This window comes from Festucalex cinctus, chromosome 2, assembly GCF_051991245.1.
Source record: "Festucalex cinctus isolate MCC-2025b chromosome 2, RoL_Fcin_1.0, whole genome shotgun sequence".
Lineage (NCBI taxonomy): Eukaryota > Metazoa > Chordata > Actinopteri > Syngnathiformes > Syngnathidae > Festucalex > Festucalex cinctus.
Genome location: NC_135412.1, coordinates 3,489,725 through 3,513,090, shown reverse-complemented (window position 1 = coordinate 3,513,090; position 23,366 = coordinate 3,489,725). Strand labels below are relative to the sequence as shown.

Sequence of the window (23,366 nt, the reverse complement as noted above, 5' to 3'; positions counted from 1 at the left end):
TTTCTACCCCTCATATCAAGAAAAAAAAAAAAAATAGGCCTCAAAAGTTTAAACGAAACTTAAAATTTCAAACTGTTATAATACAAGACGTCACATATGCAATGTCTTGTGAAACTTTAACACAGTGACACATTTTTACTGTCCTCTTTTTGTGATGATGACACACATGAGGATGGCAAAGAGGAAAAGAGTGACAATGCTCGGAACTTACTTTTGTCTGGCTGCTCAATACAATATGAGCAAAACATTTATATATATATATATATATATATATATATATATATATATATATATATATAAATAATAATCACCTACACAAATGACTTTACCATGCAGATGCCGTTGATAGCCACTTCAAATTATTTTTGATGGGGAAAATGTTTGTTTTTTTAATTGCTATAATTTGGTTAATCAGCATGACATAAAAACATTGTGCTCAAGTTTAGAGGTTCCAGTTGTAGACTATCAAAACTATTGACTCTTGTATGAAGAAACCAGCTGGCAGGTGGCTGTGTGGGCAGCATAGCACAGATAGGTGTCTTTATTACCAGTAGAAAGAACACATTTTCCCTTAAGGAGTTAGGACTTTGTAAAATGATATCCAATAAGGATAGCGGCAGATGAGATGAAGATAACAATAAAGGAAGTAGGTTGAAGACTAGCAGGCGATTATTATGTAACAAGAGACAAGGTAGTCTTATTAACTGATGATAATCGGCCACCGTTGTGTGTAAAAAGAGTTTTATTCTGACACTTTTGGAAATGCCCCAGATTTCACGATTCTGGAGCAAATCCACTGGCAAGCTCAGACAGATTCCAAAATGGATTTGCAAGGTTGAACTTTGGCGCTTGGGGCTAAATACCAATGTGAGGACCCGCTTACATGCATAACTTATGTAAGAATTCATCCCAGGGAAACACCAACACCATTTCAATTATTCATACTAATTTTTTTTTGTCGACAACAGGATGGGCAGGTTTAAATTTACCCAACGTATTTCAGCAAACTACTGAATATAGTGAATGTAAAATCTAAATCTACAGATGCACCATAAATAATCTTCTCAATGAAATCACAGATTGTGTAACAAGTCAGAGATGCAAACAAAGGAGTACACTTACAATAGGCGTGACTCTTCTCACTCTTCTAAATTACAGTCTTGTTCCGTCAGAAGGGAAACAAAAATAGTGGGATCTAGAACGGCAATGCTTCCTCAATTTTTTTTTTTCCAATGGGGAGTTAGTCAACAAAGATTTGGTTTGGGGGACTACAGGGTTACAATTTGAAATTAAGGCTTAACAAACAGTTTAAAAAGAAATTGAAATACACGGGTCAGAAATTGGTAAGGTGGCAACCGTCAGCAATAGAGAACCACACATTTATGTTTGGACTCTGTAATTCGAATTTGACAACTTTGTTTGACTTGTATCGTATAATACAGTATTTAAGCAATGGCATGGGGAAAAAAAAAAGTATTTGCCCCCTTCCTTGTCACATTTCCATGCTTAAAATAATCAAATTGGTTTTAATATCTCACAAAGACACAGCCTACCCGATAGATGCACAATTTCTAAACAATTATTCTATAATAAATGCAAAATGTTCCCTCTGTGAAAAAGTAATTGTGCCGTGAACGTAAGATCTGGTTGTCACACGCTTAGCTGAAATCATAAAATGAAAGAAAGCCTTTGTGGTGAGTCTAATCACCAGTAAAATGTTGAGTGATGGCTCTACTTTGTATTTAAATTATATTTGAAATTAGTTGTTTTTGGCACATGTTTTAGCCATTAATAGAAAAAAAAATAACTGCGTTCCCTCGCAAAACAACTTTGCGTCAATCTTTGCGAAGGAACGCAAAGTTGTATTTTTCGCCTACCATGTCACCTTAGGTGCGCCGTAAACACTTCCGGGTCATCTTCTATGTGACCAAAAGCGACGAGGACGGAACGTTTGTAAACATGAAACAAAGCAGTGGGAACGCTTTCCCAAAGCGACTAGGTTGGAGCATGTATTTCTTTTCTTTTTTTTTTAAGCATTTATTTTCCCACTGCTTTGTTTACACGTCGCTTTTGGTCACAGGGCAGAGGACCCGGAAGTGTTTACGGCGCACCTAAGGTGACATGGTAGGCGAAAATAAAACAACTTTGCGTTCCCTGGCAAAACTACGGAGCCCCTAAGGTGACATGGTAGGAAAAAATTGCGTGGGAACACAAAGATTTCGTGTTAAAAAGTTAAACCTTTGTCTATAAGCACAGCATAGTTCTCTTTGCCTTGGTACTTTCCCGTGGATGCCATTTTTTTTGCCCTGTGTCTTGCATCGTGAACACAGAACATGACTGAGGCCCGCAGCTGGGCCTGCACTTCTTTGGATGTCATCCTTGGTTCTTTTCTGACCTCCTGGATGAGTCATCGTGTCATTGTCTCACTCTTGGAATAATTTTGCTTGTGTGAGAAGTCCTGGGAAGGTTCACTACTGTTTGGAGTTTTCTCCATCTGTGGCTTTGCTGCAGTCCCAAAGCCTTAGAAATGGCTTAGTAACCTTTTCCAGACTTAGCTTTCAGGCGTCATCTGTTCTTCTCTTTCTTCAGATGGATATGTTGCTTTTTGAGCTCTTTTGGCCTAATTCAAGTTTGTCTGACAGGTATTGAAATGATTTCTCGGTTAAACAAATCTTGTGCTAAATCAGGTCAGAGTGCGACCAGTGAAATGAATGCAGCTTAACTGAGTCTCAGTTAATGATGAATCACCAACCTTTTCTCAAAGAGCTAGATTTCTCACTTGATAAATGAAAGCATTTACAAATTGCATTTTACATCTACTTTAGTTGTCTTTGACCCATATTAACTCATTCACTCCCAACCATTTTCACTTAAGTGTTTTCCTGGATTTTGACTGATTTTTCAAGGCCCGCGAAATATTATGTTCTATTGCTATAAAAATATGGAACATACCAAAAGAGAGATTTGAGTCTCTTCTTTTATCAGGGAAAAAAAAGTATATTCCTATCTGTTTCCGCTGTGCAGCAATTAGCAATAGAACATAGCTAAGTTTCATCGTTTTTCACGATTCTGCTTAGAACTGTGGGGAAATCAACTTGTTTTAATATGACCTGGTTGATCTCTTATACTCTGCTGCCACATTTTCTGCAGTAGAGAGAGTGCATCAAAGCCTTCTCTATGCTCTGGCATTAAAAACAATAAAAAACGTATAAATACGTCTTTGGGACACTTAAAACATTTAAAATATGACGTATTTATACGTTTTTGGGAGCTAATGAGTTAATGTGGAAGTCAAGTCAAAAATGCCCTTTCCTATATCTATGCACCCCCACTAGTCTAAACACGGCATTCTGATTAATATTTTGTTTGTGGAATATGAACTAAGCAGCAAAATTCACACATTTTTACCCATATCAGGGGGCTGCCATTTTGCCCATTTGTTTTTGACTGAAAATAACATCCTCACAGTCCAACATCTCACCTGTTTTCTGGATTTAGCCACGTAACATTTGCAAAATGTCACTTTCAGTCGACAGCAAGTAGCAAAATGGTGTTCTTGTGGTATTTGTGCATTGCACAAACACCCGAGAATCCATCTTGTACCAATTTGCCCTCTGAGTTTCTGCAAGCCGAGCCACGGTTTGGACCAATCAAAAAGCAAAGGTGCGTTTGGGGGCGGGATACGTGGCTGTGACGAAAACAAGAAGCGCCGAGGCCGTGGGAAACAAACAAACAAACAACCTTTTTTTTTCTTTTTTTTTTTTTTTTTCTTTTTTTTCTGTAAAACATACAAACATGGCAACAATCAAACATTTTCAATACAAATTAACAATAATTGCCAAGAGAACAGTATAGTCTCCAAACCTAACATTGACCGGTTAAAAATGGCTGCCCCCTGAGATGCATAAAGGGTCACCCACTCAAAACAGGCTAATTTGAACAAGAAAACAAATTAGGCGTTAAGTATGCTATATTTCTTGTTCGTTGGGATATATTTATTAGCTACTTGATGCCACAGACGCTATAGATTAGACAGGCTACATAACATTTCTGTGTGAATTCATCGTTTTGGTCTATTTTGGGTGTGTGCGCCACACGATGACGCTGGGTGGGCGTGGCTTGCTGCCTATTCATCAGAGCGTGGGAGAGACGGCGAGCGCTGCGGTTGGACAACGAAGACGGAGCTCGGCTCTCTCGCAAGCTGGATGGAGACGGACGGCCGGTGTCGTGCCCGCACAGATGTGAACGTCACCACCAATCGAGCGTGTCACTCGTGACTGAGTCGCGTCCTCCACGGACGCTGGTATCGCGGCTGCACGCATGACAGACGTTCGGAACTGGATTTTTTTTTTTTTTTTAATGTAATGAATTAGTTCTTATCACGTGTGCGGCCATACGCTATGATGGAGTCTATCTTAGACACTTTAACGGCCGATAAACTCTACCCACCCGGAGGCACCAACCTGTTGGACCTGGAGGAACTCAACGAGGGAGATTTTCTCACCAATGTGGTGAGTCAACACACGCCGCTCACTTCTTGTGCGCCTGCCGTCTGCCTTTTAATTGCCTTGAAAGCAAACTCAACTATATAGCTGGGATGTGCACAGCCGGACCCGGACCTCGGATCACAGATCCCTATTGACATCCGGTGCTGTTACCTTTTCACCTTTGTGTGCGCCATGTGTGCGTGTGGGTGCATGTGCGTCAATACTAATTCAGTGTATAAGTAAGCTTAGCCTTCTTCACACTCATGAATCTTTATAAAGTGTAAAACTCCGGAAAAGGCGTATCAAAAATGGGTAAAACGCCAGTTAACCTTACACAGAATCTGCGATGCCAATTTCTGTTTTGACCGCACAAATAAGGATTTGTCATCATAAACACACATTTGTGATTGTCAGCCACAACCATAGAATGAGGTGGGTGGGGGGGGGGGGGGGGGGGGGCGGGGGGAGGGGTCACTCTTAACACACCACATCACCGGATAATCACTCAGGCTTATCTTTCATTATCTTTCAGAGTCAGCCGATAATCAGGCCTTCACTGACTTGGATCAGTGATATGATCTTCTTTTTGGAGTACCATGACACAAATGCTTCTATAACCACAATCTTGCTATTGATTGACTCAAAGTTGTTCTTAAATAGAGTGCTGTGCAATGCCGGTGGGGGCACATGTGACCCCATGGAACTTTTTTTTTATTTTATTTTTTTTTTATTTGCCCTCTGAAAATAAAGTGTAATTGCACATCCAGTACAGTAGGTGGCAGTGGTGCTCAGTGAGTATTAGCTCTTCAGCAGGGGTGTAGTTACAACAATTTGACAGACATCCATCCATCCATTTTCTCGACTGCTTATTCCTCACAAGGGTCGCGGGGGCTGCTGGCGCCTATCTCAGCTGGCTCCGGGCAGAAGGCGGGGGACACCCTGGACTGCCAGCCAATCGCAGGGCACACAGAGACGAACAACCATCCTCACTCACAAGCACACTTAGGGACAATTCGGAGCGCCCAATTAACTTGCCATGCATGTCTTTGGAATGTGGGAGGAGACCGGAGTACCCGGAGAAGACCCACGCGGGCACGGGGAGAAGATGCAAACTCGTGCTAACGTGCTAACATGCTAACAATTTTACAGACAAAAGATACTATTTATTGTCACAGCAGACAGTTAGGGGAAACATTATCTTCTTGTTCATAGGATGATTTGCATAAAAAAATAATTGAGAAGCACTGTGCTCAAGATTATTGTACCTGGAAGAAATGCTCGGTAGTATTTGTAGTACCTGGTCAGCAGGGGCACCAGTTAAGGTTCGCGAATTAGCCAAGCACATTTGTCATCATCGTGTCATTGTCACTTTTGAGCATACAAAAAATAATCACACATGCTAACATTAGCTTATTCTGTTTGTGTGCCTTAGCTCCGAACACTTTATTATCATTTGTAGTACTCCATAGTCCACACTTTGCCACATTGGATGTTTTCATTCATGTCTTTGTTTTTATGTCAGATTGTATTATTTATTATTAATTATTACTTTTTTTATTATTTGAGTGTCTTTGTTTTTCTGTCAGATTCTCTGTTGTTGTTGTTTATCAACAGAGAATTTGGACTTTGAAATTGTTTGTTGACTTTGTTGACATCCTGTGGCTGAGCTAATGAGCCTATTGCTAATTAACCTCCTGTCAATCACCTTGCTGATGACACGTGTGTTCTTTGACCAAGCCTCCAAGTCGACTTCCGGTTCTGGTTCAGTTGTGAAATGGATTCAAGTAGTGTGTTTGGACTTTTATTCGTTTCTTTTGACTTTAAAAGTGGAGTTTGAAGTCGCTTATTGAATTTGGACCCCCGTGACTAATAATGCTAATGCTAATTAGCTTTCAATCCATCACGCCGCATTTGAACTTTTTGCTGGTCACTCATTCACCGTTCAGTCAGAGGATGGGTCAAGTCACATTCACATTTACAGATACAGAAAATCTAGAGTCTTCAGCGCACCGAATATTCATGTGCGGTCCAGTTACAGTTCGAACAAATGCCCGCAGAAAGCTCTCGCTATGAGGAACCAGTGCTGAACGTGTTCTCATTGTACAGTTGCCCGCCATTCATTCACAAGCAACAGCAGCACCCGGTATCATTTCTTAATCACAACTGATGCAATGCAGTGTGACAAATTGGATATGCGACCATGCTTATTATGTGCTAATAGTGTGGAAGCAATAGTAGCATGTGAAAAGAAGCACATTGCTGCCAAACAGGTGGCATTTTGTGTGATTCAGCAAAAAGGGCTAGATAAATGGGAGCCAAAGCACACCTGACTTTGTATACTTTGTAACCTTATCCCAGTAGTTCTCAAATAGTGCCGGGGGGGGGGGCTCCATCAAGGGGGGCGCGTTTGACCTCTGGGAACATGCTTTTTTATTTTTTTTATTTTTATTGTTATTTTTTTTACTGTCCTAGAATAAAGTGCAATTGCACCTCCACTACATTAGGGGGCAGTGGCGCTCTCATTATTGGCAGAGTGTGTGCAGGGAGCATTCGCTGGGTGGTGTAGGGGTTTTGTTTGCACTGAGCATGTGCGCTTTGCACACAGCAAAAAAAAAAAATAAAAATCAGCACAAATTATTTTATATATTTTTATTTTGCAGGTTAAAGTTTTTTTTAAATATTGTGTTCTGAGTTAATGTTAGTGATCAGTTTGAATGCATTATTATTTATTGATTTTATGTCATTTTATTTTTCTGTATCATATGGCTTGACATGGTCAGTCAAAAAAATTTTATAGTTTAATTAAGGATTTAATTTTATTTTTGAATTTCAGATGCACTTTAAATCTTTTCTCTTACAGTTAATAAAGCTATTCTTTGTTGTAAGTTGGTCCATATTTCTTTCTTTTTTTCTAATTCTCTCGTGAGCAGTCACAAATTTGGCTGTAAAAATCTGAATTCAGTCTCTTATTCAAAATTGTCAATTAAGTGCTCATCAGATTGAAATAGTTGGTATTAAAGCACTTTGTGATACTTTATAACAGGGGGGCACGTGAATTTGTTAGGCATACTATATACATAAATGCTGTTCATGTGTAAAATGGACATCTAAAATATTCACTTTTGGGACTTTTGTCACGTTTTGTTTCAGTTCCTTTATATCACTGGTGTCAAACTCAAAAGGCTGGTGCTGGCCCACTATACATTATTTTATGTGGTCCCCTAAACCGAATCATGTGCATCTTCTTCATGTTTCTTGCCCAAATCTGGATCCAATTTAATAATGTTAAAATAATACAATGTTTTGTCACCAAACCCCTTTTGAGAAAGAACATTCAACAAATAGTTGAAACAAAATCGTCATTGACATCTGATTACAAAAAGTAGTTATCCACCATCTATTTGTCGTGTATGTTTTAATATGGTGAGTCCAAAAGACATTTATATGGTTTCAGTTAACAACCCTCTGAGAGGAATCAGAACTTCATTGCGGCCTGTGACAAAATGAATTAGTCATCACTGATTTATACGTGTTATATTGTGATTTCTCTTTTTTTTTCTTTTTTTTGTGCTACTCCCCATTCAAACCCTGCACTCCAGCTGTAGAAAAACACACCCATCTTATTTGCATGCTCACTTCTGATTGGCCGTGCAGCTGCCAGAAGAATGTGAGCAGACATGCTGTGAGAGAGAGAGAGAGAGAGAGAGAGAGAGAGAGAGAGAGAGAGAGAGAGAGAGAGAGAGAGAGAGAGAGAGAAAGTCAAATCTTGTGTGTCCTGTTTTCTTAAGAACTATAGTTGACTTTAGTCTCCACATTAACTCGAGTGAAGCTAAATGCAGCCAAACCGCTGTAGCCGCATAAAATCAAATACAGTAGGGAGAACTGCGTTCATCTTTGAACTCGATGGCACAATCGCAGTTTCATTCTTTAAATTGTCAGAAGAATATTATCGTTAAAAGAAATCAATTCCATCAGTCACAATTTATTAGCTCAAGTGTGATGTCACATGCACAAAGCACATTCCCCGTTCCAAAAAGTCCGATTATCAGATCACTCTAAAACAGTGCTTCTAAACTAAATTATTTTCTGTCATGCCCCCCCAGTAACAATAAATAATAATGCATTCCAACTGATCACCAACATTAACTCAGGAGCATAATATTAAAATAAAAAAAAATAATAATAAAAAAAACTTTAGCCTGCAAAACAAAAATATATAAAATAATTTGTGCTGATTTTTTTTTTTGCTGTGTGCAAAGCCCACATGCTCAGTGCAAACAAAACCCCTACACCACCGAGCGAATGCTCCCTGCGCACACTCTGCCAATAATGAGAGCGCCACTGCCCCCTAATGTAGTGGAGGTGCAATTGCACTTTATTCTAGGGCAGTAAAAAAAAATAAAAAAATAAAATAAAATAAAAAGCATGTTCCCCGAGGCTATTTGAGAAGCACTGCTCTAAAAGATGGTGTGTTGTGGGATGTGTTAGCGTTTTTTTTTTTTTAAACACAAAGTACCACCTCGAAAGATACTAAGCTCTCTAAGTAACACCATAAGGACAACAGTAAAATGCAGTCACGTAGTAGCCCTAAGTGTTCAACGATAGATGTTATTCAGAAAGTTGACTATAACCCATAATTGAACATTAAAGCCCTTTTCATACTGCACTTAGTAGTGCGCAGCATTACATCTACGAACCCATTCATTATGTAGCACACGAATGAGATTAAATTATCCAAATTTCTGCTGAACAATTAGTAAACAATGCACCATTCTATGTTTTTCTGCTGCTTTTTTTTTTTTTTTTTCCACCATTTGAAAGATACATCTTGTCGAGGTGTGGTCTACTTTTCATCTCAACCAGTGACAAGAGTCTCTGTTTTTACTTCTTGGCGCTGCTATGTCAGCACGTCCAAATATTGGCATGCTAGCCACTAGGGGCACTGTCGTTGTTCCACGCTGCCACGCGACCATTTCATACTGAGCGAGTTTAGTGTGAAACGTGTTTCAAGCCGCTTATGTAGGAAATTTAATTTCAAATCACTCCTGCCAAAAAAAATGAAACTTCACCACAATAAAAAAGACAAGAATAGATTGCAACTTCCATATATTAACCAGGTACGCTAAAAGTTAGCCTAACATCATCTATTTCATTTTCTATGATTGGACTTTTTTCTTCTTTTCCTTTTCTGGCAAACTGGATGCCCTGTAGCATAGTGCTGCCCCCCACAGGCCAAAATGACATTTGATTTTGGGGGAGACTACAAATGTGGGTGGAGTTAGGTAGATATATGTGTGCGCTGTGTGTTGTGGTAATCGTCTCCAGCGTTACTTTTTATTTAAGCGTATTTTTTATTTTTTAAAAATTGGTGGTCATTACGGAGCCCCTAAGGTGACATGGTAGAAAGAAAAAAAAACTTTGCGTTCCCTCGCAAAGATTGCGTTTGCGTGGGAACGCAAAGTTGTTTTTTTCGCCTACCATGTCACCTGCGCTGCGCCGTAAACACTTCCGGGTCATCTTCCATGTGACGCGTAAACAAAGCAGTGGAAAAATACATGCTCCATCCTCGTCGCTTTGGGAAAGCTTTCCCACTGTTTTGTTTCATGTTTACAAACGGTCCATCCTCGTCGCTTTTGTTCACATGGAAGATGACCCGGAAGTGTTTACGGCGCGGCGAAGGTGACATGGTAGGCGAAAAACAACAACTTTGCGTTCCCTCGCGAACGCAATCTTTGCGAGGGAACGCAAAGTTTTTTGTTTGTTTTTTCTACCATGTCACCTTAGGGGCTCCGTAGGTCATAATAGGTGAAGATGCAAGCTAGTATTGGCGTGACAGTTGGCGCGGTGAAGGTGTGATAGATAGTTTGGGACAAAACGTTGTTAATTACAGGCTTAACCACACTCCCTGCGTTCATAATTGCTCCTTACATCTGTCGACTCTTTCCTAGCTGCTCGCTTTTCTTCCTTGCTAATGACACACAATCATGAGAGTAAACTGTAAGAGTGAAAGTGTTTCCCATCATAGAGCACCGTGTGAAGTAAATGAAAGGGCCACTCGGACTACAGTTGTTCTCGCAACAAGCGTCTGTCCTCCTAATGTTAGAACTAACCTCTCTGTTTGCATTTCTACGGTTCTTGTGGTTGAGTAATCACACGGGAGGCATTTTGGGAACTTCCAACGATTATAATGATCATGTTGGACGGCTGTGCAAAACAGACTGAGGTCTGCAATCTGGCAAGGCAAAGACAGATAAGAGACATTTGACTTGAGCATTTATACAGTGGAGACATCTATGGAGGCTTACACTAGAGACACTTCTTAGTAGGGCTTTCAAACAATTACATTTTTTTTAAATCAGATTAATCACATTTTATTATTTTGATTTATCGCTTAATTAAAAAAGCTTTTCAATCAACATTTTTTGCCCGCCAAATTTGAAAAGGACATGTGTGTTTTAATTCTTTGTAAATTTAATGTCATGAGGTCGTCGTCAACATTTTGATCTATTAGAGCAGGGGTGTCCAAACTTTTTCATTTGAGGGCCACATCCGGAAAATCAGAAGGACGCAAGGGCCACATAATGTTATGAAGAGAAATTTTGTTTAGTCCTAAAAATTGTACAAATAATTTGTTTGTCCTTTTGCATATTTATAAAAATTGTACAGTATATAAAACAATTTATTTGTAATATGGCAGTTGGGTTATTATAGTTTTGGAATTTTTCATTTTAGTTTTTATTTTGTTTTTGAGTTTTGTTTAGTTTTTTTGTTTTTTTTAGTTTAGTTAGTTTTTATTAGTTTTCAGGGTGGTTCTGTTAGTTTGTCTATTAGTTTTAGTTCTTTAATAAATGCTTAGTTTTAGTTTAGTTTGTTTCAGTATTAGTTTTAGTTTTTTTATGTGTATTACTTGTGCACAATATTTAAAAAAAACAGCATGGGCGTGACGTCATTATTCCGGTTGATATAAAAATAAATCTACTAAAAATCACATTTAAAATCATCCCCAAAGGCTCATGCATTAAATTAATTACCAAAGATTAAAACGAAGGACGTTTTTGCTATAATTAAAGTTAGTTTTATTTTAGTTAGTTTTGTAAACATAAAATGTTTTTCGACACCCTCCCTTCTTACTTTGACCATCTCCAAACATTTTTGTTTTTATTTGATTTGAACTGAGTCAAATGCCATTTTTAGCATGTGTGGCGGGCCACTAAAAAATGGACGGCGGGCCGCAAATGGCCCCTCTGGCTGTAGTTTGGACACCCCTGCTCTAGAAGCTCGTGAAGTCCTTGCACCGCACTGTCCCAGGCTTCCAGAACGTCTCAGCTCACTGACTCATCTGAGTTCAGGATGAACATGTGTTGTATGTAATGACATCAGCACACTGGGGGTGACAATCAGGTCATTTTCGGACTGTTGGACTTGCCTGAATGCCTGAAAGAAATTCCATTTACTTTGTATATCCATGAATAAGTGTCTAAGGTAACCTTTTCAATCAGATCTATGGAACTGTATTCAAGATCTGAGGGAGCACAAATGTCAGATCCTACATAAGGTCAACGAATGAAAAGCAGATGTGACAAGATCAGATGGAGATTTAAGAGTCTGAAAGTGGTCAATGGGATTTTCCTTGCAGTCAAATGCAGCTATTAACTCATTCACTCAGCCATTTTCACTGAAGCAACCCCCTTCGCTCCGGCGGTTTTACTGGATTTTGACTGATTTTGCAAGGCCCACAGAATATAGTGTTCTATTGATGTAAAATCATGGAACCTACCAAAAGAAAGATTAAAGTCTCTTCTTTCATCAGGAAGAGAAAATATGTTTCTATCCGTTTCAGTTCTGCAGTAATTAGCATTAGAATATAGCTAGGTTTCATCATTATTCACAAATCTGTTTAGAACAGTGGGGAAAAGAGCTTGTTGCAACATGGCACTGGTTGATCTCTTATACTCTGCTGCCACCTGATGGCCGTGCTTGAAGCATTCTCTTCAGTTCAGAGGCTGCATCAAAGCCTTCTGTATGATCTATCATGAAAAAACATTTAAAAAAAAATTAAAAAACGGATAAATACATCTTTGGAAGTATGATAATATTTAAAATAGAACGTATTTATACGTTTTTGGGAGCAAATGAGTTAACGTTTTCAACAAGAGAAAGCCATTTACAACACTTTAGATTGGTCAAAAATGTAAAAAAAAATAAAAAATAAATTATAATATAATAAATAATAACAGACCCATGTGGGCACCGACTAAGAGCGTCCATTTGTGAAAATGTATCAAACTGTCCAAATTTGGACGTGCTGTAGGTACACAAATTCTTCTGTCAGAATAATTTGAATTCAGAACTGGAGGGCTATGTTTGAAGTCCCACTGTGGACAATAAATAAATAAATAAAATAGCAACTAGTTGTTGGCTAGTCTGCTTCCTGACACTGACTCAGACCTAATTCAAGAAGTGCAGTGCTGTTTGTGTACTTCTTTCCCACGTGTGTGATCTTGTGCCATTTACAGCAAAATGCAAACACAGCGAAATCAGCCTCTGTTGCTAAAGAAATTAGGGATAGACCGATTATTGGCCGGGCTGATTATCGGTGCCGATATTTGGCATTTTGAAAAATATCGGCATCGGCCATTCTTTGAATCTGAAGGCCGATAAAGCTGGTATCTCACTGAGCGGCGAATACTTGCAAATGCAGCGAATTTGGAGCTTTCATCGGGAATTGTAAAATGTTCATAATTAGTTTTTACTTGTCGTAAACACATTTGGAACATATTCAGACAATTTTTCACGACAAAGATCTTTTGAAATGTTTTACAAACCCTAACAAAAAACAAACAAACAAATTAGCTATACATTCACATGCATTTGTCACTTAGTAAGATGCAGGGAACTTTTTATTTATGGATCTATTTAAATTTCCACTTTATAAAAAAATAGAAACTCCCCACAGTTTTTATTAAAAATAATAATAATAAATCAAGAAATTATGTTGAACTTTTAGAAGACTTTATTTACAGTAGAAATCTTTAGGGATCTATTTACTTGCTTTTTATTGATTTATTTTTTTATTATCATTATTATTTAATTTAGCTTAACACATGCTAATGACCCTGGAAGCTCTGCAATTTGTGTTATATTTTTTTGAACAAATCTGTCAATATAGTTTAAAAGAAAAAGTTTTTTTTTCCCCCACTTAACTGCAAAAATATCAGTTTTCGGCCTCCTTGACTACTAATAATCTGTATCTGTATCGGCCTTGAAAGAAACCATATCGGTCTATCACTAAAAGAAATACCAACTCAGAAAAAGTCGTATTTTCGTCATGTTCCCCTTCCTTCTTTCCCCAGCATCTGTCTCACCTTCTTGAATCCATTTGTAACTTTTTGTGTTGCAGCCTTTCTCAGGTGACCAGATGGACGATTTCAGCAGTGAATTATTCAGCACGTTCTTTGAAGACCACCTGCTGGAGCGCCCCCTGCTGGCAGACAGACATTCTTTCCTCCACATGGACATAGACAGCAGCCCAGGTCACAATTAACATCTTTGACTTTGATGCTTATCTGATACTGCAAAAAAAAAGGTCAAACAGCACAGTATGAATGATCTCTCGCTTGCTGCCGATTGCGGCTCAAATATGCGAATGTGTGCTTTCAAGCGGTTGAAATCCAAGAAACACTTTGGAGCCCCAATAACATCTTTCAATTGCCTTTTCATTTCCTTGGATTTCTGTACGTTGGCCAGTTGCTTGACCTCTCAGCCAACATCTGCGCAAAAATGAACCCCAAAGTCTCTATTGGGCTACATTTCAAAGCCAACTCGGCATGAAGACCAACTGTATCGAGTTTCCCCTCAAAACAGCCTTTAGCTCACCTCCTTCCTAGTCGAGAGGTCAAATTCCCAAAATTCACAAGTGTATATTAGCTTTGGCTTTCAAAATTGGGGACTCTTAACAGACGAAAGTGTCAACCAAAGTGGTAACCGCAAAGTAATCCCTCCTTCAAAAACACACAATTCCATATTTCCATTTTCTTAACATGCAACCGTGTCTGCATAAAGCAGGGGTGTCCAAACTTTTTCCTCTTGAGGGCCACATACAGAAAAATAGAAAGGTGCAAGGGCCACTTTGATTTTTTTTTAAAGTTATTTATTAACACATTCATTGCCAGACAGCAAAAAAAAAAAATGCATCATTTGACGTCTTTTTCCGTCAATGGCAGTGAATGAGTTGAACATGGTAAAAATCAATGAAGCAATTATAAATTGCTGATATAAGGTGCAGTTACTTATTGAAAACTGCTAACAGTCACAAGGCAAATAGTGACCCCTGTGTGCCACTATAATAGATATGCCTCTCCACTGAGCAGCAACTGATCCCAACTTGACATTCTGAACCACAAGAAGAACAATCGGTCGTCAACTGACCACACTTAACCATTAATGTGATGTTTTTACATTTTTTTTCATTAATAATTAACCATTAATTAATGTGATGTTTTCACAAATTGGACGTTGACACTAAGAAACAAGTGGATGAAACAATTTTTATTTCTGGAACTGAATTATTAGCTGAAAATTTGTGTCTTTGCGTAGCTAGAAATGTTTCATCCACCCTCTTCTTTTTTTTTTTTTTTTTTTTTTTTTTTTTTAATAAACAGCATTGAAAAATTATTTTTACTATTTGCCGCGGGCCGCCAAAAAAAAATGTATGGCGGGCCGCAAATGGCCCCCGGGCCGTAGTTTGGACACCACTGGCATAAAGTATGCATAGATTATTTTGTCAGCAACACAAATGCACTCGTGACCTGCTTCAATTTGTGGCTTCGCAGACATCCAAGGTGAACACAGCTACTCGTTAAGTGAAGACTCCGCCCCCCAGAGCCCCGCCCTGTCAGTCAAGATGGACCAAGAGTCTGGTGGGTGACTCATCTTTCTCATGACTTGCTTTTGTCAACCTCTTCATCTCATGAAGAATAGATAATAGAGGTAGGCTACTGGCTGCTTTGTTTGATGCAACACCTCCTGTCATTTTCTCACGTCATCGTTATTATCACACAATACGTGTGCGAGATGTGCAGGTTTCTCTTGCTCTCCTCCTGGGCTGGTTTTGCATCTCTGTCCGATTGACTGTACACGCCTCCGTTCTCCATTTATCCCGGGTATCCTTCTGTCTGTGCAGCTTTCCCAACTAAGTAAGCCCTGCCCACCTATCACGTGCGCACACACACTCCACTATGACAAGCATATGGTTTTGAGTGTGGTGCAGCCGAGGCCAGAAGAAAAACTCTCTCTCTCTCTCTCTCTCTCTCTCTCTCTCTCTTTCTTTCTCTCTCTCTCCTCAATGTAATTAAATCCTTGTAGAATTATGTGCTTTGTCTAAAAAAGTAAAAAAAAAAGGATTTATAGTTTATTAATGAATCAATACCCGTGCCTTGCGATTGGCTGGCAACCGGTCCAGGGTGTCCCCCGCCTACTGCCCAGAGCCAGCTGAGATAGGCTCCAGCACCCCCCCGCGACCCTTGTGAGGAATTTAAAAAGAAAAAAAAAAAGAAAAGGAAAGAAAAAACCTCAAACAGTTCATAGGAACATGACTCTATTTGTCTTGTATGCACATGTGCACGAAATTTGACCTCTGTGTTTGACCCATCACAGAAGTGGACACAGTAAACACAAACACAATCAATCTAGGGGCGAGTTTGGGGTCATGTCTGTATCATGTCTTACTCAGGGGGTTGATGGGCTGAAGACGGGTTCTCCACATTGCCACGTGACAATCTTGGCTGCCCCGCCTTCTAGTGTTTATATATATATATATATAATTTTGTATTTTGTTTTCCTTTTGATTTTTCACAATGTAATGAAGAACAAAAAAGTGGAAGAAGTGATTTTATTTATAACTGAGTGATTTAAAGGTGGGGATTCAGAACAGTTTCTTCTCACTCCTCTTCAAATATGTATCATGTTTTTTTTGTTGGTTTGTTGTTAACATTGTATTGAAATGTTTGTTATAGGTGAGGAGGCAAAAAAAATGTGCATATTATTTCATTAAGATGCTGAAAGCAAATACATAAAAAAAAAACATGTTAACTCATTCACTCCCAAGCATTTTCACTGTTTTATTGTTTTTTCGACTGATTTTGCAATGCCCACAGCAGGATATTGTGTTCTATTGCTATAAAAACATGAAACATACCAAAAGAAAGATTAGTCTCTTCTTTCATCAGGAAAAAAAGATATATTTTTTATCTGTTTCTGTTTTGCAGCAATTAGCATTAGAATTTAGCCACGTTTCATCATTATTCACAAACCTGTTAAGAACACTGGGAAAAAGAGCTTGTTGCAACATGGCCCGTGCTGCTCTCTTATACTCTGTTGCCACCTGCTGACCGTTTTTTTGTAATAACTACCATTGCTTTAAGCGACCTTTTCAGGTCTGAAGCTACATCAAAGCCTTCTGTATGCTCTAGCATTAAAAACAACAACAACAACAACAACAACAAACAAACGTATAAATACGTTTTTGGGAGTGAATGAGTTAACATAATTTTGGCCCATCTGTGTCCATTCAGGGATTTTAGCTGTTGCAGGTTCAGCACTATTATTATAGGCTCACATGTGGAGGCTCACATTTACATCCCAAATGTTGTGCTCAACTTGACTAACGCTGATTTATTAAGGTCCATGTCGAGGAAAATCTGCGCGTTTTACTGCATCTGCCCGCCTGCCGTGCTCCACCAACTGTTGTTTTATTACAGCTTCCGTCCTGCCGAGATCACAGAGTTTTCTCTGTTGACCCGCTGGGATGACAGTCTGCAGGCTTTTATTTTCAACCATAATTTCAGTGAACAAAATCCTGACAGTGTATGATTTGATGTAAATATCTCATTCTAATCAAGTGGCATTAATGCCTCATAAACTCTACTATTTGCCGTATTTTCACGACTATAAGGCGCACCTAAAAGCCTTCAATTTTTTTCAAAAGCTTGAATTTGAGTTAAGCAGCAAAATCCAGCAGTTTTTACCAACATCAGAAGGCAGCCATTTTGCCACTTGCTGTCAAGTGAAACTGACATCGCAGTTGTTCCGGTCTCAGGTAACAACCAATCACAACTCAGCTTTAGAAAACAGGTGAGCTGTGATTGGTCGTTGCCCTGAGCAACTGTGATGTCATCTTCAGTCGACAGCAAGTGGCAAAATGGCCGCCCCCTAAGATGGATAAAAACAGTTGGATTTTGCGTCACAACTCATCTTAAACAAATGTACGTTATTTTCCGCATTATAAGGCGCACCTAAAAGCCTTCAATTTTTTTCAAAAGCAGACCATGCGCCTTATAATCCAGTGCGCCTTATATATGGATCAATATTGAGCCGCAACAAGTCTCGCTGTCAAGACGCTATCGGTGACCCTTCACGATCGGTGACGCGCATGCGCAGAAGATCCCGCCATCTTGGATTGCTAGCTAATACTAATACTTTACCTCAGAGAAAATAATAAAACAGCTGTTTATTCATTTTGGGAGTGAATGTAGTTGTCAGAAAGCTGGTTTGTAATCTATTCATAAAGTTGGACTGACCTATCTGACTGTTTTGTTGACATTCCCTTTAGCGCAGCACCTTCTAATGGATGCATAACGTAACCCCAGCCTCTACTGTAGCGCCTTATATATGGAAAAAGTTTTAAAATATGTCATTCATTGAAGGTGCGCCTTATAATGCCTTGACCTCGGGGAACATGCTTTTTATTTTTTGATTTTGATTTTTTTACTGCTCTAGAATAAAGTGCAGGTGCACCTCCACTACATTAGGGGGCAGTGGCGCTCTCATTATTGGCAGAGTGTGCGCAGGGAGCATTCGCTCGGTGGTGTCAGGGTTTTGTTTGCACTGAGCATGCGTGCTTTGCACACAGCAAAAAAAATAAATAAAAAATCAGCACAAATTATTTTATATTTTTGTTTTGCAGGTTAAAGTTTTTTTTTTTTTAATATTGTGCGCCTGAGTTAATGTTGGTGATCAGTTTGAATGCATTATTATTTCTTGATTTTATGTAAATTTATTTTTCCGTATCATATGGTTTGACATAGTCAAAAAATGTTTATAGTTTAATTAAGGATTTTATTTTATTTTTGAATTTCAGATGCACTTTAAGAAAATAATTGAGAAGCACTGGGTTAGGGTAAGGCTGAGGAATATGCATTAATTTGTGATGGTTGAGGTATTATGTCAGAGAAGTCCCCTCTTTTATAGTACATAAAGACTGTGCGTGTGTGTGTAATAACATTTTAAAGTGAAAGGACCCTGGAGACAAGCTTCTGGTCTTTGATATGTGTTGTCGACACATACTCACCGGGGCCAAATTGTGCACCATGGTTGCATGATGGAGCACTATCCTCCTGTGGTCTATAATGACGAGGCTTGTCAGGAAGTGCTTTTGATTTAAGACTTCTGTGTTGCTTCTCTCTGGCAAAAGAACACATAATTCGCTCTCTTTTGAAAACAAATCTGTAAAGTGACATGCAAGGAGTGAAAAACAACAGATTTATATGTACAGAGAAGGTTGCTCTACTCCCAAATAGGGATGTAATGATATCCAAACATCACGATACGATATTATCACGATATGAAGTTCACGATACGATAATTATCACGATATTTGGCGATATTTAATAATGATCACAATATTGTCAAAAAGAGTTCATACTAAAAGAAAAAGCACAATATTGTGCTTTTGTACATAACAACAATGCATATAAACTACCTACAATCTCTAATAAGAATATTGAGGCACTTACTTGCCCACATTAATCGCTTCACAACCAAATTAAGTTCCCCTTCATCTGACAATTAGTGTAGATTTTAAACATAGAAGGCCAAAACATCCATAATGAAAATTAAATTGCATTAATAAACTAGCCACTAGAAGGTGCTAGAACTGCACAAATGGAAATCAACCTGACTTTTTTTTTTTTTCACAAATGTGTTCCTTTTAAATATTGTGAACATGACGACGACGATATTGTGGCAGTTTTAATATCACGATATCACGATATTGTCCTTATCGTGACATCCCTACGACCAAACAACCAAAGGTGGATGTTCAAAAACAAAAACAAAAACATGAGAACAAAATGGGAGAAATAGCAGAGGAACATGGCAAGCGTGTGGGAGGAGCCTGAGAAAAATCAGGGACGCGAAGCTTCAGGTAGACGAATCATTTTTGTGGACCCTCAGAGATACGTATATGGATTAGACAGAAGAAGACCATGAGAAAAACAGTTGAAGAATGTGGGAGACATATGATGTAAACGTGAGCAGCACATGACGAACGGGCGGTTACTGCATTGTGCTTCCTGACTTGGAGAATAAATTGAGGGACGGGCTGAAGAATGTCAGACATACACGACCTCATGGAGCACAAGAAACAAAGAGCGTCTGTCACGTGAGGTGTGGAATTTGGACCCAGACGCAGACATGGGATTTGGAAAACAGAGGGTGTTTATTAGGGGTGCAACGGTTTCAGATTTTGATGTACGATTATATCCACCCATCCATTTTCTTAACCGCTTGCTGCTCACAAGGGTCGCGGGGGGTGCTGGAGTCTATCCCAGCTGGCTTCGGGCAGTAGGCGGGGTACATCCTTGAAATGGGTGCCGGCCAATTGCAGTGTATGATTATAGTCTGAGAAAAAAACAAAAACAAAAAAAAACACGTTTTTTACGGTTATTCTTATAGATATAAAAAAAAAATCACTATAATATATTTATAATATAATATTTTGAATGCACAATTCTGTATGTTACAATAAAAGTTTATATTACAAAATAAGTGTCATAAATGCAGAACCTAAATAAGAGTGACAATTACAGGAACAGAGCATAGCATCATCATCATCATCATCATCATCACAAGGAATATAGCAACTGCATCGTAGCTGACAACATTATCATAACAAGGGACAATTGCACAAGACTAAACAAACTAAGAGTGGCTAATACATTGCTTCTCAAATAGCGGGGCGGGCCCCCCCAGGGCGGCGCGCGAGGCTTCGTCAAGGGGAACGTGCTTTTTTATTTTTTTATTTTATTTTTTATTTTTTTATTTTTACTGTCTTAGAATAAAGTGCAATGGCACCTCCACTACATTAGGGGGCACTGGCACTCTCATTGGCAGAGTGTGCGCAGGGAGCATTCGCTCGGTGGTGTAGGGGTTTCTTGCACACAGCACAAACGAGTACGAGTATGAAGTGTAGGCACGAAGTGTAGCAGACCCTCAAGTGACGCCATAAAAAAAATACTTAACAGGTATGAGAAGACAGGCGGTGAGAGACGGAGATAATTATATTTATTTATTTATATTTAGATTTATAGTCGTGACGTCACTCCCGCGACAATTTGAAAGCACGCACGGATTATTATTTTTTTTTCACTCCCTCATTCCCCCCCCCCCCCCCCCCCCGCTCTGCGATTGGCTGGAGGGGTGTAAACACTGTCTTTCCACAGAAACGTCCCGCTGTGTACGCAACAAACACAAAATGGCAAAATACAGGCTGGGGGGGGGTCTTAGGACAAAATCACCACCAGAAATGAAGACAAGCCCTGATCTGTAAATTGAGAAGTAGTTTGTTTGTTTAAATCCTGTATTTAAAAAGTGCCTTTTCCAGAGTCAAACCGGCAGACTGGGCCTTTAATTGTGGATAATCAAAATTTTGATTATTATACCTCAATTAGATGTGATTAACCTCGTTAAAAAATGTCATTGTTTGACAGCTGTAATTAAAATACACATTGTCTGAATTATATTGTGGCTCTGAAGTAGGAAATAGTAAACAGTACATTTCTCTCTTTCTCTCTCTCAGAATTTGAATGGAGCTTCAGTCAGGACTTGTCGACCATCTTAGTGAAACAGGAGGAGCCGGATGTGACTCAAACGTCAGACCTGCAGCCCGTGGAAGGCCCGCCCCTTATCCTAAGCCCCGCCCCTGTGCGGAGAGGGTCGCTATGGAGACACACAGTGAGCATCCCGCAAATCAGCGACACGTCACGTTTTTTCTGCTCGACATGTGAAGGAGTGCGTCTGATCCGTTCAGGTGCGTCCGCCGGATGACGTGAAGCCTGTGGCGATTAAAGATGAACCCAGAGAGATGGGACAGTACCTGGGCCTGCCCACCGGTACGCGCGCCATCCACGTTTTGCCCTCCGTTTGTCGGTCCGCCGTCGTCACAGCACTTCCTCGCTCGCCCCGCTTCCTCCCAGATGACGCCCTGCAGCTTCCGCCCACCCCGCCCAGCAGCAACCACGGCGACAGTGACGGCTCCCTGCCACCATCCTCCCCGCACCTCGCCCTGCCTCCGTCTTCCCCGCAGCCGCAACAGAGGCCAGCGGGCCGCGGCTCTGCATCCTCGTCCACGGCAATCTCGTCTTCGCCGCTACTCACTGCGCCGCACGTCAGTAGCCGCCTCCTGTGATTCCCAATCGCCAATTAAAACCTGCTTTCGCTAATGGCCATTATTGTTGTTTGTGCAGAAACTGCAGGGTTCTGGACCCCTCTTGCTGACAGACGAAGAGAAGAGGACCCTCGTTGCTGAGGGATACCCTGTACCCAACAAACTTCCTCTCACCAAGAGTGAAGAGAAGGCTCTGAAGAGAGTTCGACGAAAGATTAAAAATAAGGTACCTTGTGCTGTATATTTTCAATTCGTTGACATCATACAGTACATTCATTGGTTTGCGCACCCCAGTTGACAGGGATGTAACGATATCCAAACATCACGATACGATACTATCACGATATGAAGGTCACGATACGATAATTATCACGATATTGTGGGGGCGTTGGCGATATTTAAAAAATATCACAATGTTGTAAAAAAAAAAAAGAGAGCTCATACTTAAAAAAAGCACAATATTTTGCTTTTGTGCATAACAGCAATGCATATAAACCACCTACAATCTCTAATAACAATATTGAGGCACTTACTTGGTAATGCAAGCACACATTGATCGCTTCACAAGCAAATTAGGTTCCCTTTCATTTGACAATTAGCATAGATTTTTAACATAGAAGGCCAAAACATCCCTATTGAAAATTAAATTCCACTAATAAACTAGCCACTCGAGGGTGCTAGAACACAAATAGAAATCAACCTGACTTTTTTTTTTAGCAGATGTGTTCCCTTTTAATATTGTGAACATGACGACGACGATATTGTGGCAGTTTTAATATCACGATATCACGATATTGTCCTTATTGTGACATCCCTACTTTTGATAAGCTATACTTCATCACGTTTGTCGTGCGAAAGTGTGTACATCGAGAAACAAACAAGTTTGCAAACTTACCGGACCCCGGCTCTGTCAAAGGACCCCCGGCTCAAGCGTAGATGCCCTCGTGTGCGCCTATTCAAAAATCGTCTATCGCTAAAACTGAATATATTTTCCCACCAATACATATTCTTGGAGGTCCGGATGAAAGGATCTCGGGGTCCAGAGCTGGACCGCAGTCCGCCAGTTGGGGACCCCTGATCTAAGCATTGTAGTCAGCTGTTCTTTCCGAACGGCTACTTACTGCAATTTCCGGACTATAAGCCCCGACTTTTGTCACACGCTTTCAACCCTGCGGCTTACACAACAAATCGGCTAATTTATGCATTTTTTTTTTTTTGCAACGGCCGCCAGCGGCGCTCCAGCAGAAAATATGAGAGTGAGATAGGTGGAATATATGTGTTGAGGAAGACACAAGTTTAATATAACTTTGCGCTTTGTGCATGAATAAAATGAGCATGAACAGACCCTCAACATGGAAAATACAAGAAGTCTCAGTCTGAGTGACTTTTACCGGGATGTTATTTTTAACCAGCCCTGTTAGTTACTACCGTATTAC

General features: G+C 39.7%; 1 protein-coding gene across 4 annotated transcripts in view; it reads left to right on the top strand.

Annotated features, from left to right (window-relative positions):
- The first annotated feature begins 4,154 nt into the window (after positions 1-4,154).
- The window catches only part of creb3l1 (cAMP responsive element binding protein 3-like 1), a 28,960-nt gene continuing 9,748 nt past the window's right edge, over positions 4,155-23,366 (top strand). Inside the window, exons 1-7 of one of the 4 annotated variants that reach the window (XM_077512251.1) lie at positions 4,155-4,511; positions 13,888-14,020; positions 15,320-15,406; positions 21,343-21,497; positions 21,574-21,655; positions 21,740-21,930; positions 22,010-22,156. In XM_077512251.1, coding sequence (XP_077368377.1) covers positions 4,401-4,511; positions 13,888-14,020; positions 15,320-15,406; positions 21,343-21,497; positions 21,574-21,655; positions 21,740-21,930; positions 22,010-22,156 — 906 coding nt within the window. In that variant the 5' untranslated portion in view covers positions 4,155-4,400. Of the gene's footprint in view, positions 4,512-10,046; positions 10,175-10,212; positions 10,338-13,887; positions 14,021-15,319; positions 15,407-21,342; positions 21,498-21,573; positions 21,931-22,009; positions 22,157-23,366 lie in introns of those variants that run through there. The other 3 variants (XM_077512247.1, XM_077512249.1, XM_077512250.1) reach the window with 3 other exon arrangements.